Here is an 18,540-nt window from a genome sequence, read left to right on the forward strand (position 1 = left end):
CCAGTAAGTAACATGACCACCGAATATCAAAGCAATCAGTCCAGCAGTTTTTGACTTTAACACTTTCACTGCATATATAATATTCATACATGTATTCCTATGCGTTGTTTTTTTAAAATAAAGTACAGCCCTATAAATGTTGTTTTATATGCATGATCAATATCTTTGTTATTGTAAGAGTATTCTGGACAAAAAATTCAGGAAGTATGTCACTATAAAGGGACACCCTAAAAAACACCAAAAGGTCACATGACCCCATGAGGAGATCACGTGACACTGGCGGCCATATTGAATTTTTACTAAAAATACAAAAATGCAGATTTCAATGAATACTTGTATTTCCTTTTGGTAAACACTATAATATGTATTAAAAGAATTGCAAATATTATAACTGAGAAGAAGGAATACATAATTTTGGGAGTATTTCAAGTAATCCATAACATTTTATACGTGTATTGCTATGTGAAGTTTTCTATTGAAATACAGACCTGACTGATATGTGGCTTTACATGCCTGATCAATATCTCTGTTATTGTAAAGAGTATCCCAAACAAAATATTCCAGGATGTATGTCACTATAAAGGGGTACCATAAATGACACCAAATGGTCACATTTCTCGTCAGAAAGTCATGTGACACTGGCGGCCATATTGGATTTCTACAAAAAGTACTAAAATTGCAGGATGTGTATGATATTTTAATGAATACCTGTATTTCATTTCAGGAAGACTGTCAATTACAATAAATACATTGCAAACAATTGTCATTGAAAAGAGATATGGGCACATTATTGGGAAATTTTGCAAATCAATCAGATGAATGTGTCACACCATTACAAAAATTACATTACAACTAATTCATTAATAGTTTTTACTGCCATCATGTTATTTAACTTCCCACAGCATGCGTCTACTAAAAATCATACAATGAAGTAAAGCTTTCTAATCTTAAATTTCTAAATAAAACATAATTATTCCAGAAAAGTCAGTAAAAATTGGCATTTTTTTCAGCTTTACAAAAATACATAATTATAGTTAGTCTTGAGACAAGCAACTATATTACAAATGCACAAAATATGAAGATAAAACAAGTGCTTCCTATCGCTTGTATTTTTGTCTGTATCACATATAAATGTTCTTGTAAATAAATAAATAAATAAACAATAAAACTTATACCATATATTTACATGTGAATGTTTGGTTTTAAAACAAAGAAACAAACAAACAAATAAACAATCTTCCTGTGATATTTTTATCACATGGTGGACGGATGAGTTGAGGTAGGTAAATATAAAACAACCTAGCAACCAGTACTAAAAATGATAAAACAAATGCTTCCTATCTCTTGTATTTTTGTCTTTTATAAAGATCTGTATCACATATAAATGTTCTTGTAAATAAGTAAATAAACAATAAAACATACCACATATTTACATGTGAATGTTTGTTTTTAAAATAAATAAATAAACAAACAAACAAACAAACAAACAAGCAAACAAACAAACAAACAAATACGCACTCTTTCTGTGATATTTTGAACACATGGTAGACGGATGAGTTGAGGTAGGTAAATATAAAACAACCTAGCAGCCAGTACAGGTCAGCTGTGATATTCGAAATACTATGGTTGGGAAACATTTATCAAGAACAACTGATGAATTATTTCTCCAAGATAACAGTAATCAGAATCTGCATAAAAAGAAAACTGCAGATACAGTTTTGAAATCATGACCAGCATTGTTAAAAATGATTTTTGACCAATAATTGAAAAAAAATCTTCACGAATTGTACATATGTTTGACACAGGATGTAACTAATCTTTGGCGGAAAACTAGCCTCTGCAATGTATTTTATACATTCATATCAACATTTCATTTTTATTCAGACAGAGTATGAATTTATATAGAAATATCCATATCCGTAATAAAAAAGAACACTTTGAAAGTGCATTAACTTTATAAATTAAATTGTAAATGAAAAACAATGAATTGAACATTTCATTTTATCCCTAATACAAGTGACCTATCAGTCAGAATAGCTCCGCTGTTCTTTTTATTTTTTATTTTGGTAACATGTACGATGTAGAAGTGGTTCAGTTAACGTTGTTCAGCTCTTCACTGTGCAGTTTTGTTTTAGCGATGTAATAAAGTGGTTAGTGGTTTCATATGTCTCACTATAAAACATATATATGTCTCACTATAAAACACATTTTACACAAAAAGTTGGTAAAATATTGTACTTTTATACCATAGTCACCATTTTATAAAAAATCTACTTTTATGAAAATTACACAAAATCTCAGAAAAATAATGACTAGGAAGGAAATGCACAAAAAAAAGGATTTTTGAGGTTGGCTATAAATAATTGCAGTGTCTTACAGCTTTAACCCTGGAAAATGATGGAAAAGATCATCGGACAAAAACAATGAAACTGTGTGCTGGAGATTATGAAATAAAAACCCGGGAATTTCTCTGAAAACTGCACGAGAATAATAAGATAAGATGGGAAAAATATCGACAGATTATTTTTATTTGTATTTTGTAAAATAATCGATCTTATTTTATTGTCATTCTTTCAATGCCCTCCAAAACATCACCAAGCTATCGTCGGAACTCTGGGCATGTACTTTGTGCGGCGACTATAAATCGCAGTTGTTGTTCATGTTCCGGATCGGGGGGAGGAGACATTCACGTAGGATGGTCTCCAAAAACCCCGTTCTAACAAAACTAGGCCGATCGGAATTTAAAACTAAAAACTCATCGATGGATTGCTGAAAACGAGAACTCCAAACAGTCACCGTATCAATCGAAATTGCGCAATTTGCAATGATGCGAAAGTTGAAATCTCCATGCATACTGAGCTGATCAATATTCATATGCCATGACATCATTCATATCCCGCTTCCAATACGTCACTATTATTTCCATATAAGGGTAGCAAAATGCAAATTTCAGTGCGCGTATATGGTGATGAATGACAGCGCCGACTTCAGCTGGAGATCGACGATTATGAACACGGAAGTGTGCCACGCTCCCACCACGTAATTTTACCAAACAAACGTTGATTTTTATGGTAACCATATACTGAAAAATGATATAAAATAAAATCAGACTGTTGTACAGGTTGGTTGGGGCTCGTGGATTTTAATTTGCGCGAGCGGTAGGCGAGCGGAGCAATCGCTCACCTCAAAAGGCATGCCCTGGATCGAGACTACGCGTAAATGGTCGTAGTTTGGACTCTTGAATGACGGACAATAGGTGTTTACTTTCTATTGTCTACAACATAAAGTTCATGAATATGCGTCAAAACTCATGAATATTCACCGTAGTACATCGGAGCTACGAGGAGCTACTCGTCGCTACTCGTGACTACGCGTAATTACGGTGCACTTGATTTTGATGCCTTCTCTTACTTGTTTGACGCCAACAGTGTCTTTTGAAAAGTGGCTACTTACTTGAAGTCGCATGGACTGATTTCCAATATGGCGTCAGTCACAATGCTCGTTAACATATTTTTTTTTTTTTAAATTACCAAAAAAAAAAATCATCAAAAATAGAAAAGAAGATGTGCTGACTTGAAATTAACAAATCTGAGTAAGCTACCCTCTGCGCATCAACACACCAGATATCAAAGCAATCTGACAAGTAGTATTTGAGGAGATGATGAAAATATCATTTTTTTTTAAAAATCATAAAAAATTGAAAATGGCACAGATTAACTTGGCATGAACAAATCTGAATAGCACCCCGGTGATGTTGAAATTTGAATTTTACATTGGAAAACTCACGCAAAAAATCCGATTGGAAAATCGCCCATATCACGAATAAGTTTCCCTCCACACACTGAGCTAATACAAATAAAAGTCATTATTGAGCCGTAACAAAAAGAAATAAAACCAAAATAATCCATGATATAGCCAAAAATCACCCCCAGAAGCATGGGCATCAGCACGGTCACAAGATTGCGTAAATTTGAACGACATTCAAAAATTCATCCGTAAACTGCCGCCGGCAGCTCACACGGCCTTATCTGGAATTTGATGTTTACATACAAGTACAATGTGTTCCAATAGCTAAATACTTGTATTCAATGATGTATTTCGAGTCAAATTCTGTTGAAATATCCAAAGATAGTGACATAATTTATATCGTAGGCCATGTTATGAGAGCCGTTAATTACTTCCGCCATGTTGAAATTCGATTTTGTGAGCGAAAAAAGTACAAAAAATTACAATCGCTCGTCATTTGGATCGTACTCCAGATACCGTTCACTGTCATGCTTTCAAAATGGCTGTGTAGATAAACAAGGCTAATACGCATGTGTGGAACTAGTTATGGCAGCAAGTTTTGCAGCAATAGCTGCTGTTAAACGGCATACGGGCAAGGTAGGTGAATGAACTTCGGCGTTCCCGCAATAGCGGGAATTAATGGGTGCCCTAGATCGTTCCCACAATAGCCGGAATTGGTGGTTAAAGGGTTAAAACAATCAAAAGGGACATTATTTTGGAAAGAGGGAAGTTGATATAGTCAACAACACTGGTACCGGCATTGGCTGTACAAGTGAATTCGCCATGCTCAGCATCAACACTTGACCTTCCATTCAAAAAATGTAAATCAAGTGTACAACAAAGCGATAACAGAGAACGCCAAAAATTATTCACCTCTTTGTCTTTTGACACCCGTCGTAACTTAAAGGAATCCCTATCATACAATACAGAATCTCCAATAACATGTGTTGTACTATCGTCATTAATATAGTCAAATTCTTCGCCTGTGCAAGCATTGAAATCTCCAGAAAGAATTACATAAACATCTGGTAAGTCAGATAAAATATTAGAAATCAAATTCTCAGGTAATTCTATACCAATCGAGAAGGTAATGTGTTGTACGTTGAAGAATATTGTGGTGAAATATATGTTGAACACAAGAGTACATCTTTATCCAACCCAAAAATACTTCCATCAAAAAGAAGGCAAATAGTATCAAGTAAATTACATTTAATATGGCGAATATTTTCTACAAATTTATTTCTTACTATTACACAAACTCCACCTGGATATCTACATTGTACCTTTACTTGCTTTCCTTGATCTGACTGAACTGAAACCTGCAAAGCCTGGAAAATTATACTTAAATGAATTTACATCATCTGCCCACCTTTCAACCAACGAAATAATATCATAATCTTAAATAAAATTCGCAAAATCAAAACAGTATAATTTATGTTTCAAACCCTGTAATTCCATGTTAGAAATGACACTGGGCCATGGCCTGTTTCCTATTCAGACTCTGACAAGTCGTTTATAAGACCTGGATTGTTACGGTGCTGTAAGGGAAGGCAGATATATCAAGTGCACTGTAATTATGCGTCAGGACGAGTTACGCCGGGTGAAGACGATAAATGTCGAGAAACGGGAGATAATGAGGTGTTCGTAGTTCATGAATAACTGACAATAGATAATGACTTTTGCCCTCCTTTGTTTTCTATAAGTTCATTGTATTCACGCGTTTCGGGATGTTATTGGATGTTATCGCCTTGGTTTGTTTCCAGTACCGACATCGTCTTTGTGCGTCTTTGACCGTAATTTGAAAAAAAAGTAAAAAACATTGGAACTATGCACAATCAACAGGGCTCAAAATGAACTTGTTTCCCTGGTAGCCCCGTACAACACATGTAAAGGTACATACAACTAGTTAATATCGTAAAATGATTAAAAAAAATATAATAATACACAGACAGAAGAGGAAGGTGTGCATACAAAATTATTAATCAAATTAAATTGTACGCGATGTATCAGTAATCGACCGCGGCCCTTGGGAATGTGTTGACCTTTCTACAATTATACAACCAAAACCCTGTGTGCTTATGATGATGATGAAGTGAGAAACAGTCAAAATAATTTGCACCAAAAAGCTCAATTTCCAAAATACAAGTACAACTTACGATGTCGGATTACTGTATGCCAGTGCCAGTGCAGTGGTATGGTGATTAGTGTGTCGCACTATACGCCAATTTCGTATGTCATGACTAATTTTATATCTTTTAAGGTTATAGACCACGTTCAATGTCCCTTGTTGATATTGGTTTGCAGTTAAGAAAGTAATGATTATACACATCCATAACTATACATTTTCTGAAAGTTCTTGATCCACTCTTTACAATGAAATTAGTAAAATTTGGTTTTATGTACTTCAGGTCACGTGACCTCTACATACGTGATAATTTGCATGTTTGGTTCAACAAAAATTAGCTCCTTCAAATTTCGACCAACAATAGAAAACGACGCACAGTGTTTATCACCACGTCAGTGGCTACAAAACCGTGTCTCAAATTTTTCCTATCTGTTTTTGTAACGAAGATATATAAATAATAATAAATAGTGTCCAAATAAACCATGTATGTATCATCTAAATCCGTCTTACTTTCGAACAAAAGATGCAATCAAAAATCTGAGACACGGTTTTGGAGCCACTGACGTCTATATTTGTAGCTGATTTAGTTGCTGATAAAACCGATCTTTCTGTGACAATTAACTTTCCATTTTTGAAATAGGCTCCCACTTGTGCATGGCGATGATTTTACGCTGACGTTTAGTGAGATCATTTCCAATTCCAATGTTAGCTTTCCGCAAGTCCTCGTGCGCAGCTATAGCCAACAATTTATCATCCCAATGGTGGAATTTGACTATCATTGGGCATGGTTTCCTTGACCAATTTGCAGCAACACGATGGGCACGAACAAAATCACACCTTTGCCATTTCTTCTTTTTAATTGTTTGGTTCAAAATGTCCAAAACTTTATCACGACAATCGTCAAACAACTCTTTAAGACTTTCCTCATCAAACGCTTCGAGTTTGTCAGCATCTTCCTCTACCTGGTCAAGTCAACCGAAAACATCGTCAATTTTATCAGCAACAGCAGATAAATCTAACTCCGCAATATTTTGGGTTTCTTTCAATTCCCCTAACTGTAGTCTGCAACTTTTGAACCGACTCCTGCATTGACCCAAAGTCTTCACTAAGTTTTGTACAGGTATTTGCCAATTTTTTGTTTGCAGATTTCAGTTCAAGTATCTCGTCTCTGATTTGTCTAGTAGAGTTTTTTATTTCCGCAGACAGATCGGCCTTTAAAGACTCCATAGCTTTCATGATATGTCCTTTTCCGGTCGGGGTTAGACCACAGGGTAAAGGACCAATGATCAATTTTGTATTCGCGATTTTCCGGATTTCTAATATTATTTTCTGTACATTTCAAATAAAGTTTTAAATACTGTTTCCTCTTACTGTTTTTTTTTCTATTTCCTACCTGATATCAATGTCTTATCTGAGTTTATCAGCTTTGCATTAATTAGTAGCTTGCTAGAACAAACTCACTATTTGCCCAAATTAACGCATTATACTGTGAGTGTAAACATCTACTGATACGACTAATGGTAATACACGGAAAGGGGTGAAACTCCAAAGGGACGTGTCCAGAAATTTGCAAAGAAATCAACTGTCAAACGGTACAATGGTAATTCCACAACCAGAAATCCTAAAGTACAAATGAAGGGAAGCATTGATGAAGTTACAGCATTCAAGCTTTTCTGTAAGTGCCCTAACATGAAACCAGGCCAACACACTGACGATGTCCCGATGACATCCGTAAAGCAGGAAGTCGGAAGTTGAAACCTTTGACCCCTGAGTTGTTTATTACTGGCGACATGTGCCTAACTTGTAAACAAATTACCCAGGATTCTCTGGGAATAAACTCGCATTCTGTCAATCGCTATCTTCGCTTCGTACAAATGTTGGGACATAAGGAAGGAGAAAAGGGTAAAATACACTCATGAAACACTGCACAGAAGTCAATACTTTTTCATTTTTGAGTTTCGTCCTACATTTTCCTCATTTTTGTGACGTTTTCGCACTATTTAATAAAAACCAAAAGTCCTATCATGTACCAAATGACGCGACGTTCTATTTTCGAAAATGTCGATCTTGCTGCGCTGCACGGGTTACATTTTGGGGACATTTGTGGTTTTCAATCGTGAATATCTACCATGCAAGTATTTCTTTGAATATCGACTTTTAAATATATCACCCATGCTACATTTTTCACGATAGACATTTTTGGTTTTCAATCGTGAATATCTATCGGGCAAGCAATTCTTGGACAACGTCGGCTTTTTTAATATGTCAATCCTACATCCATGATCCTAATGAACGACACACTGTTTTGTACAGGCGACAGACGTTTTTGGTTTTCAATCGTGTCAAAACTGTCTTCACAAGCATTTCTTCAAATATGTCGGCTTTTTAATTTGAGAATGAAATAACAATATGCATGATAATAAACTATGCATGATTTTACCATTTGTTTATTTCCTGTTGCTTTGTGAATTCATGAATAAATTAAGTGGCAGGGTGATTTACGGATGTTCTCTGGACACGTCCCTTTGGAGTTTCATCCCTTTCCGTGCATTACCATTTAGTCGGATCAGTAGATGTTTACACTCACGGCATTTTGTTCTAGCAAGCTACTAATTAATGCAAAGCTGATAAACTCAGATAAGACATTGATATCAGGTAGGAAAAAGAAAAAAACAGTAAGAGGAAACAGTATTTAAAACTTTATTTGAAATGTACAGAAAATAATATTAGAAATCCGGAAAATCGCGAATACAAAATTGATCATTGGTCCTTTACCCTGTGGTTAGACTCAATATCACCAGCCAGTTGTAGTAGAGAAAAAATCAAAGGCTTGCTCATAGTGGACATACAATCTTTGAGTTCTCTCATGGCCATGCCAGTTCCTTGCACCTGGCAGAATATCAGGTCGGACGACTTCGCGTTGGCGACTAATGAACTTTTGCAGGCGAATGGCATATTCTGCACACAAACATCACCATCTAGCAACAGACAATGTCTTCCTGACATTTGCATACATTTTTTGAATATTCGTTCCCTTGTCTATGAATTATTTTTAATTTTAATGTTATTCTCTTGTCTACTTGACGTTATTTGACCAAAATATACTGCCATTGGCTGTTGCTAAGGGCATGGTCATGGTTGCTTGGGCCAATTGTGTCAAAATATTTTGAAGAAAATCTGGAGAATAACACTAGAAACAGCTCACCAACTAGTATGCATTTGCAAGCAAAAGCGTAGTTCCAGGGCACAGTTAGGGACATGAAGAGGCAATCAGATGATGATTGGATTGGTGTAAATTGGCCGATAGTGGATATATTGAGGGAAGGATAGTGTGGCAGTGAAACAAGGTTACATACCTAAGGGTTGGGAGACATCTGGTATATTACAGGATCATGGTAGCTGTAACATGTTTGCATGACATGGGCATTTCCCAATAGGTGAGTGTGCAGATTTGACATACATGTACATGTAGATGTGGTCTATTAGGGTGGTTTTGAGTGTGGTAGCTGTTTTAACAACTTGATTGAATTGGAAGCTGGACATGAATTTCTCAACTGGCACAATTTTGGAGGTGATGTAGAAATACCGAGGTCGATGTTGATGTAGAAATAAGTAGCACGATATTTTATATGATTGCGCCAAAAGATAGTACACGAGTTCAACTCTCTTCATGACACTGAAGAATGCACATCGAAAGTCATCTGTTGTAGTATTGACACATACTCAGGGTTCTCCACAATTTTGAAAAATAAAGGGGTGCCATAATTTGAATATTTATTTGCATATCATTAGCATATTTCCAGATCATAATATTAGGAGTGAAAAAAGTTTCCAAAATCAAAACATTCAGCAAACTAAAATGCACTGAAATGTGTTGAGATCACCAATTTCCAAACCTTTAAACATAATTGACAATGTGAAAATTTCAGGAAGGAGTTTGATAGTTACACAGATGATGTTACACATACAGTAATGTTGGCAAGCATGTTTTACACACACAACACATGGCATTGTTGATGTACATGTATTGAGTTTTGAGTTGTTGGTTTCACCTTGTAAAGGTGCATGTCATTCATAAAAAATTAATTGAAAACAATTCATTTCCCTTTATTTCTCTAAAATTTGATATATTTTTAATTTTCATGAATGGAAAATCATTTTTCATCAAAATTTGCCGGAAATACGTACATTTTTAATGTGACGAATTTGGGCTAAGAATAACTGAATACGTTCAGTGCAAATGTACAGTAACAAACATGGCTGCCACATCGGAGCTACCTCTTGGTACTACGATCGCGATTCACATCCAAACGTGACCATTTAGGACATTAATTTTACCATGGAACCGTACCAGAGTAGTTATTTCTAAACAACATGTATAAATATTAGGTTTTTGTTCGTATTTATCGATACAGTGCGAAAATTGCCGTGACATCGTACATCATATGTGTACTGTGTATTACGTATACGGGAAGGCTTGGAAATTACGGGCTTGATATACCCGGCCATAGAAACTACCAACGTACCTTCTACTTTACGACGGTACTACATTTACTGGTTTTGTTTCGGCAACCATTGTTATAATCAAGGTGATAAATAAGTTCATAAATGATGATAGACACAGTGTCGCTGTTCACTTCCTTCATTAACGGCATTGAATAGAATCTCTTGAAGACGTTCATGCCAAAACAAATGGGCGGTCCATGAAAACGGGGGCGATGCGCCCCTCAAAAACCCCCCGTGGAGAACACTGCATACACAGAAGCATGCAAACAGTGCCTGTTTCTTATCAACAGGACGGCAACTAAATTTGCTAAGAAAAAAATCAAAAGGAGCACAATTTTGAAGGTGATGTAGAAATACCGACATCAATGTTGATGCATAGAAATGAGTAGCATGATTTTTTGTAGGATTACGCCAAAAGATAAAAGGAGTAGTCGAGCACAAAACTATGACCACATACAATGTTTTGATACCAATGTACACAGTAGCTGCAATAATTGTAGCGTTTGATGTGATTTTGAGGGCTTTTTCATCTGTTTTTGTGCCTTTTTTCGTTGTGACGTTTAACCCGAATCAAATGCTACAATTCCTCTAATGCAAATGCAAATAGACGGAAGCGATTCAGATCTGAATCGCAAAGTTGGGCGGACTTTTCTGCTAAATTACACCTTACCTGGCAAAATTTCGGACATTTCCTAACGCCAACATTAATTACGGAGCCTTCAAGACCAAAGAAATGTTCAGAGGTACCCCAATTCCGTCAAAATCAGCAAATGTAGCAAGGCGTGCAGCATTTTGAAACGGGTAGTATGCTGACCCCTCGCTCATGTTTTCAATGTGGTCTCGTCTATTTGCATTTGCATTAGAGGAATTGTAGCTTTTGAATCGGGTTAAACGTTGGAACGAAAAAAGGCACAAAAACAGACGAAAAAGCCCTCAAAATCACATCAAACACTACAATTATTGCAGCTATGTACACAGATACAAGCTGAGTGATACCAATATATTTGTCCCTTAATTTAACAAAATCACATCCAATGATGCACAAATTCGATCAAAACAGGTTCACACATCGTAAACTCAACTTTACTGTACTGTGATCGCTAATCACGCTTCCAGAACGTTCTTGTTAACCATGTGCTTTGTAATGAGTCAGCATTTAAACATGACCCCTCAAACTGCACAACTTTTAGTACAGTCCCACCTCTGCAACACGATATTGTCAGCTATCACAAGTTTTCAGCTTACGCAAATAGCGACGAGATAGGGGGTCCTCAAAGGCTAGCGATTGCCGCAATGCATGCTGGGAAACCCAGAAGAAAACTGTGTGGGGACCACTACAGAGTTGTAAACCGGAAGTGGATTGAAAGTGAGAACGGAGAGAAATACAAGAGTTCCAGGGTGCTAGATGGCGCCATGGAACTAAATATCAGTCTCATTGACCAAGTACTTTTTGAGATATAAATTTTTGACCAAAATTCACATGTTTACACCTAATCTGCATATTACTGTTGCGATCATTAAATGCTTAACATTTCTTCATCTATATACCTCCAGATGCATCCCTGTTAAATTTCATCCCAATCTGCTCAGTAGGTTTGGAATTTTAGGTTTTTGACCAAAAAGACACAATTTTAGCCCTAATATCATGAAGATACATGTATCTTAATTTGCTCACCCCTAAGAATGTTCCTCCCTCCTAATTGTACTTTTGGAGTTCAAGTTTTTTGACCAAAAATCACAATTTCCCATGACCACCAAATATCAAAGCAATCGGCCTAGCAGTTTTTGAATTAAAGTTGTTTACACACACACACGCGCACGCACGCACGCACGCACGCACACACACGCACAGACAGACAGACACCGGACGATCCCTATAGCACTACTCAACCTCAGTTGAGTTGTGCTTAAAATCATCTTATCTTCATCTATACATACATGTACCTGGATACATCCCCATTAAATTTCAGCCCAATCTGGTGTTTTGGATTTAAAGATTTTTGACCAAAAAGACACATTTTTAGCCCTAATTTGCATATCACTGATGGAATCATCATGTCATGAACAATTCTTAATTTATAATCTAAACACCTCTAAGAACATTCCAACCAAATTTCAGATTGATCTGCTGAGTACTTTGAGTATAAGTTTTTTGACCCAAATCACACACCAGTGGTAAGATTATTTTGATTTGAGCAATTGAACAAAGGCATCTAGCCTGAAAGGACCTTGGCCTTTCAGTTAAAATTTTACAACACAAATTTGTTGTAGTTCTCCAACTGTTAGTGATATAACTTTAAGTGTACTCTACCTGCATCTGTGGTTGTTCTGGATGTCCATATGATGACCCATTGACAGATCCTGCTGCAGAACTTACTGGACTATTTGGTGCTTTAGGACTGTAAACAAAACATCAATCAAATATATAAGCACATTATCACAAATCAGTTATTACTGTTATTTCTTCCACTACACTTCAAAATAAAGTGGGATTCCACATATACGTAATATATATTCATGAGCAATGACATAATGATAATCTGACCAATCAAAAGTCTGTCTCTCAAAGAATACATCTCAAAATCATAACAACAATGACTGCTCATGTTATGGCGAGTTATAGCAACTGCCGCGGCAATGCAGTATTCACACATACAACTATCCCAAAAGAGGTCCTAGAAATACCGCGAAAGGTTACGGGAGGTATTAAAAGGGGAATGCCTGTCTGTGTGTCTGTCTGTCCGTCTGTCTGTCTGTCCATGTGTGTGTGTGTGTCTGTGTCATCATTTTCTAAAAATTGGCTGGCTCAATTGTAATGAAATTTGGAATATATAATCTTTAGGGTAATTGCTAAACCTAATTAGGTTTTGAGCAAAATCTGCTAATGATATATTTGCATATTTATGAAATTAACAAGTCATTGAAAATGACATAGTCCCCGCTATGATTGGGTTTTAAGGAACTGGCAGTTTATGTTGTCATTTTCAAACCTGGTTAATGTTGTTTGGCCTCATTGGTTGTTTTTGATATCACTACTCTGTTCAAGCATGTCTGAGTTATGGCTTTGGACATGAAAACTGCGCCAACAAAATGGCTGCCAGGCAGCCATATTGGATTGTATCACGACGAAAATGGATATGCACATGTATGTTATAGAACAATGTGCTAATACCACCTTTGAATGAGATCTGTTCAAGCATGTCTGCGTTACGGCTTTGGACAGGGAAAATTTGCAAATAAAATGGCTGCCAGGCAGCCATATCAGATTGTATCACAATGAAAATGGATATGCACATGTATGTCATAGAACACTGTGCTAATACCACCTTTGAATGAGATCTGTTCAGGCATGTCTTAGTTATGGGTTCGGACATGGAAAATTCGCAAACAAAATTGCTGCCAGGCAGCCATATTGGATCGTATCACGGCAACAATGGATATGCACATGTATGTCATAGGACACTGTCCTAATACCAAATTTGAATGAGATCTGTTCAAGCATGTCTGAGTTATGGCTTTGGACAGGGAAAATTCGCAAACAAAATGGCTGCTAGGCGGCAATATTGGATCGTATCATAAAAAATACCGCCAATGGCATTGTAGCACAACTGTACAGTTTCTAAAAATGTTTATCCATATGGTTGTCCATGCTAACAATAAGTGGTCATTTGTTGAATGGCTACCCAGTTGCCTATCCAACCATGTTGCTATCTTTACGATACATGCTATCATTTGGCTGTTGCTATGGGCGTGGTCATGTTGTTAGATATATTTGCATACATTTTTGTATGTTTTCGGTCACTTGTGTATGAATTCCTGATATTATCTTTTCAATATACGTGATTATTTGGCTGTTGCTATGGGCGTGGTCTTGTTGCTAGGCATATTTACATATATCTTTTGAATGTTTATTAAATTGTCTATTAATCCTGGTTGTTATCTTTGCAATATATGTGATCATTTGGCTGTTGCTATGGGAGTGGTCTTGTTGCTAGGCAAATTTACATACATATTTTGAATGTTTATTCAATTGTCTATTAATCCCTGTTGTTATCTTTGTGAAATACACGACCATTTCGCTGTTGCTATGGGCGTGGTCATGGTTGCTAGGGTATTTACATACATTTTTTGAATGTTTACTCATTTGCCTACCAGATGATGTTGTCATTTGACCAAAATATACTGCCATTTGGTCGTTGCTAAGGGCGTGGTCATGGTTGCTAGGGCCAATTTTGTCAAAATGTTTTGATGAAAATCTGCAGAATAACACTTTCAGAAACATCTCACCAAGTTTCAGACTCGGTGACCAAATACTTTTTGAGATATAAGTTTTTGACCAAAAATGAACATTTTTACACCTAATTTGCATATCACTCATGGACTCACTGTATGCTTAATATCTCTTCATCCATACATCCCTAGATACATTCTCACTAAATTTCAGCCCCATCTGCTCAGTACTTTTGGAATTGTAGATTTTTAACCAAAAAGACACATTTTTAGCCCTAATTTGCATATCACTGATGGAATCACCATGTCATGAACAAATCTTACTTTACACCCCTTCAGAATGTTCCCACCAAATTTCGCACCAATCTGCCCAGTAGTTTCTGAGTTTAAGTTTTTTGACCAAAAATCACATTTTTTTACCCAAATCACAGACCTGTGATGCGATCATTTTGATTTGAACAATTTCCCAACTAGACACCCAAGGTAATGGACCCACCAAATATCAAGGCAATCGGTTCAGCAGTTTTTGACTTTAAGTTGTTTACACACACACACACACACATCCACACACACACACACACACACACACACACAGACAGACAGACAGACGCCGGGCGATCCCTATAGCACTACTGAACAAGTTCAGTTGTGCTAAAAAAATTGACGTGCATATGTATGGTATAGTATGTTGGCCCTGTACCAAGTTTGAACAAAATTGGTCCAGGCCTGTCCAAGAAATGGCTCTGGACGGACGGACGAATGCACGAACAGACGAAACCCAATCCATAAGTCCCCGTCCGAACTTTGTCCAGCAGGGACTAACTAATTAAGCAATATCTTAAAACTGCATACTTCAATTTCAATAAAATTTAGTCTATTCATTAAAAATAACAACATACATTTGTCCTATAAATTTTGTTAATGTACCTTACAGCATTAACGAATAATTTGCATAATTAATTATTTTTGGTAATTAGGCTATATCTTAAGAATGCATACTTCATATTCAACATAATTTAGTACATATGTTAACCATAAGAAAACACATATGTCCTATCAAGTTTATTGATGTACCTTACAGTGTTAATGAATAATTTGCATAATTAATGATTTTCGGTAATTAGGCTATATCTTACGACTGCATACTTCAATTTCAATACAATTCAGTACATACATTAATCATAAGAAATTGTGTGTGTCCTATAAAGTTAGTTGATGTACCCTACAGTGTTAATGAATAATTTGCATAATTTATGATTTTCGGTAATTAGGCTATATCTTAAGACTGCAAACTTGAATTTCAATATACTTTAGTACATACGTTAACCATAACAAAGCGGATATGTCCTATAAAATATTTGATATAGCTTACAGTCAGTTTTAATGAAAAATTTGCATAAATAACGATTTTAGGTAACTGGGTTGTTTCTTAAAAATGCAAGCTTCAAATTGCGTATAATAATGGTACATATATCAACCATAATAATACGCACCTGTCCTATGAAGTTGTTCCTACAACTTTTACCTTTAATGAGTATTTTGAATAATGAACGATATTCAGTAATTAAGCAGTATCATGCACTCTTCAAATTCTGTATAATTTGGCACATACATTAACCTAAGAAAGCATGTTTGTCCAAAAACAAAGCCTGTTACCATAGTTTTTTTCAGTTTAATGAGTTATTTGCATAATTAGTGATTCCCTTACGGGGAGGCATTAAGTTTAAATCTGGTTTTCTTGATACCACTACTCTGATCACGCAACAACACTTGTGAACCTAAATCAAACAGACTTAGGCATGTTGTGTCTGCTCGTTGGACATTGGACATGCCTAGTCTTCAAGATGATGTGATGAAACAAACCATTCAACAATAAAGGATTGGTCGGGTACGGGGACATGAAAACTGGTGATGAGAAACTATCGAGGTTAAAGGTTTGGTGCATGTGAATATTAGAACTTTACACACGTATAACCATTAATCACACGCAGTTGCCATTCTGTTCCGTAACATTCAGATATATTCAGGTGTTTACCTAATATATCTCACCTTTGAATACCTTGAAAAAGAATTTTTATTCGAAACATTGGATTAAATCTATTTATTCGGACTGTCTCACAAGTTCTTTATGCATTTCCTTTTACATACATACATACATACATACATACATACATACATACATACATACATACATGTGATGTCGAAAGTTTTTTCCGTCGTCTTCGCTTGAAAGAGTACTTTGCTGATGATGATAATGATACCCAGGGTGAAGCTCATGTTAATGGTACTAATAACAAACGATTGTTTGGCGCCCTCCCTGTTAAGTCACATTGGACCCCTCAAGCTGGTCGCAATAGTACTCTTGACCATTACATCAATGTTTGCAGGCGCGAGGTTTATACTATTAAATTTAATAACAAGTTCCCTTTCAGTAACATCACTAAGGAAGAACGCGATGCTATTTCATCTCTTAGAAAGCACGATGATATTGTTATTAAGCCTGCTGATAAAGGTGGAGCGGTAGTTGTTTGGTATAAAGATCTGTGTGTAACTGAGGCAGAGAGACAACTCTTAAACACGGATTTTGAACCAGGAATTGGAAGGTGATACTACAGAAGATGTGCAACGCGAAATTATGGATACTGTTAACGCTTTTATATCCACTGGCGAATTACCTTCAGAAGCACGCAACCTTATAGTCCGTTGACCAAGGACAGTCGTGTTTTATTTACTACCCAAGATACATAAGGTTAATATTCCTGGTAGGGCCATCGTCTCAGCTTGTAACTGCCCTACGGAACACATCGCGCGTTATTTAGATGCCCTTTTACGACCTATTGTGGCATTTTAGCTTACCTACATTAAAGATATGAACCATGCTCTTAAAGTACTTAATGGCTTCCAATTCCAACAAGGTAAGCCACGATACCTTTTTTCTATGGACGTGAAGTCCTTGTATACTTCCATACCACATAATGAAGGTTTAGTTGCAATCGAACACTATCTTAATTTAAGAACTGTACTTGACCCTCCTACCCTTTAATGACAGGTATTTTGTGCAGAAATGCGGCGTTGCTATGGGAAGTTGTCTTGACCTAGTTATGCTTGTTTATTTATGTCTTATCAACAACACCTTATTTTCAGCTCGTATCAAGGGATCTTACCTGATCTATATAAACGATTTATTGATGACGGCGTTGGTGCAGCATCACTCAAACTTGAGGACCTTATGCAGTTTATTAACTACATATGTAATTTTAATCCTGCTATTCAGTATACTTATGATATTTCTGAACTAACTACCACTTTCCTTGACATCTCCCTTAGGATTGATGGTGATGATATAGCTACATCTATTTATACTAAACCTACTGATTCACATTCATATTTGCAGTATGGTTCATCACATCCTAATAAGTGTAAAGATTCCATTCCCTATTCACAATTACTTCGTTTACGTTGTATTTGTAGTAGTGATTTGGATTTCAGAGAAAGGTCTGCTGAATTTTGTACGTACTTCCATCAACGTGGTTATCCTATGTCTGTTACCAATGCGACTTTACATAAAGTATCACCTTTGTCTAGGGTAGCTTGTATCAAATCACATGATCAGAAGAGTAACAACGATCGTCCCATATTAGCTCTTATAACATACCACCTTTTCCACTAGAGTTAAAAACATTATATACAAGCATTTTAATATCTTACGTTCTAATAGGGTTACCAATTCATTGTTTCCTGAAGTACCATTAACAGCTTGGCGTCGTGATACCAATCTTAGAGATATGGTGGTATGTACAGAGAACAACGTGAACTGGAAGTTAATGCTGGTTCATTTCCATGCGATCTTACTCGATGTGGTACATGTCGTTTCATTATTAATACTAATCATG

General features: G+C 36.2%; 1 protein-coding gene across 1 annotated transcript in view; it reads right to left on the reverse strand.

The window, feature by feature from the left end:
- LOC144446435 (BCL2/adenovirus E1B 19 kDa protein-interacting protein 3-like) overlaps positions 1–18,540 on the reverse strand; it is a 104,447-nt gene that overhangs the window by 28,896 nt on the left and 57,011 nt on the right. Inside the window, exon 3 of the mRNA XM_078136197.1 lies at positions 12,729–12,816. Within this exon, the coding sequence (XP_077992323.1) occupies positions 12,729–12,816 (88 nt within the window). The remainder of the gene's footprint in view (positions 1–12,728; positions 12,817–18,540) is intronic.

Source organism: Glandiceps talaboti, chromosome 15 (genome assembly GCF_964340395.1).
Source record: "Glandiceps talaboti chromosome 15, keGlaTala1.1, whole genome shotgun sequence".
NCBI lineage: Eukaryota > Metazoa > Hemichordata > Enteropneusta > Spengelidae > Glandiceps > Glandiceps talaboti.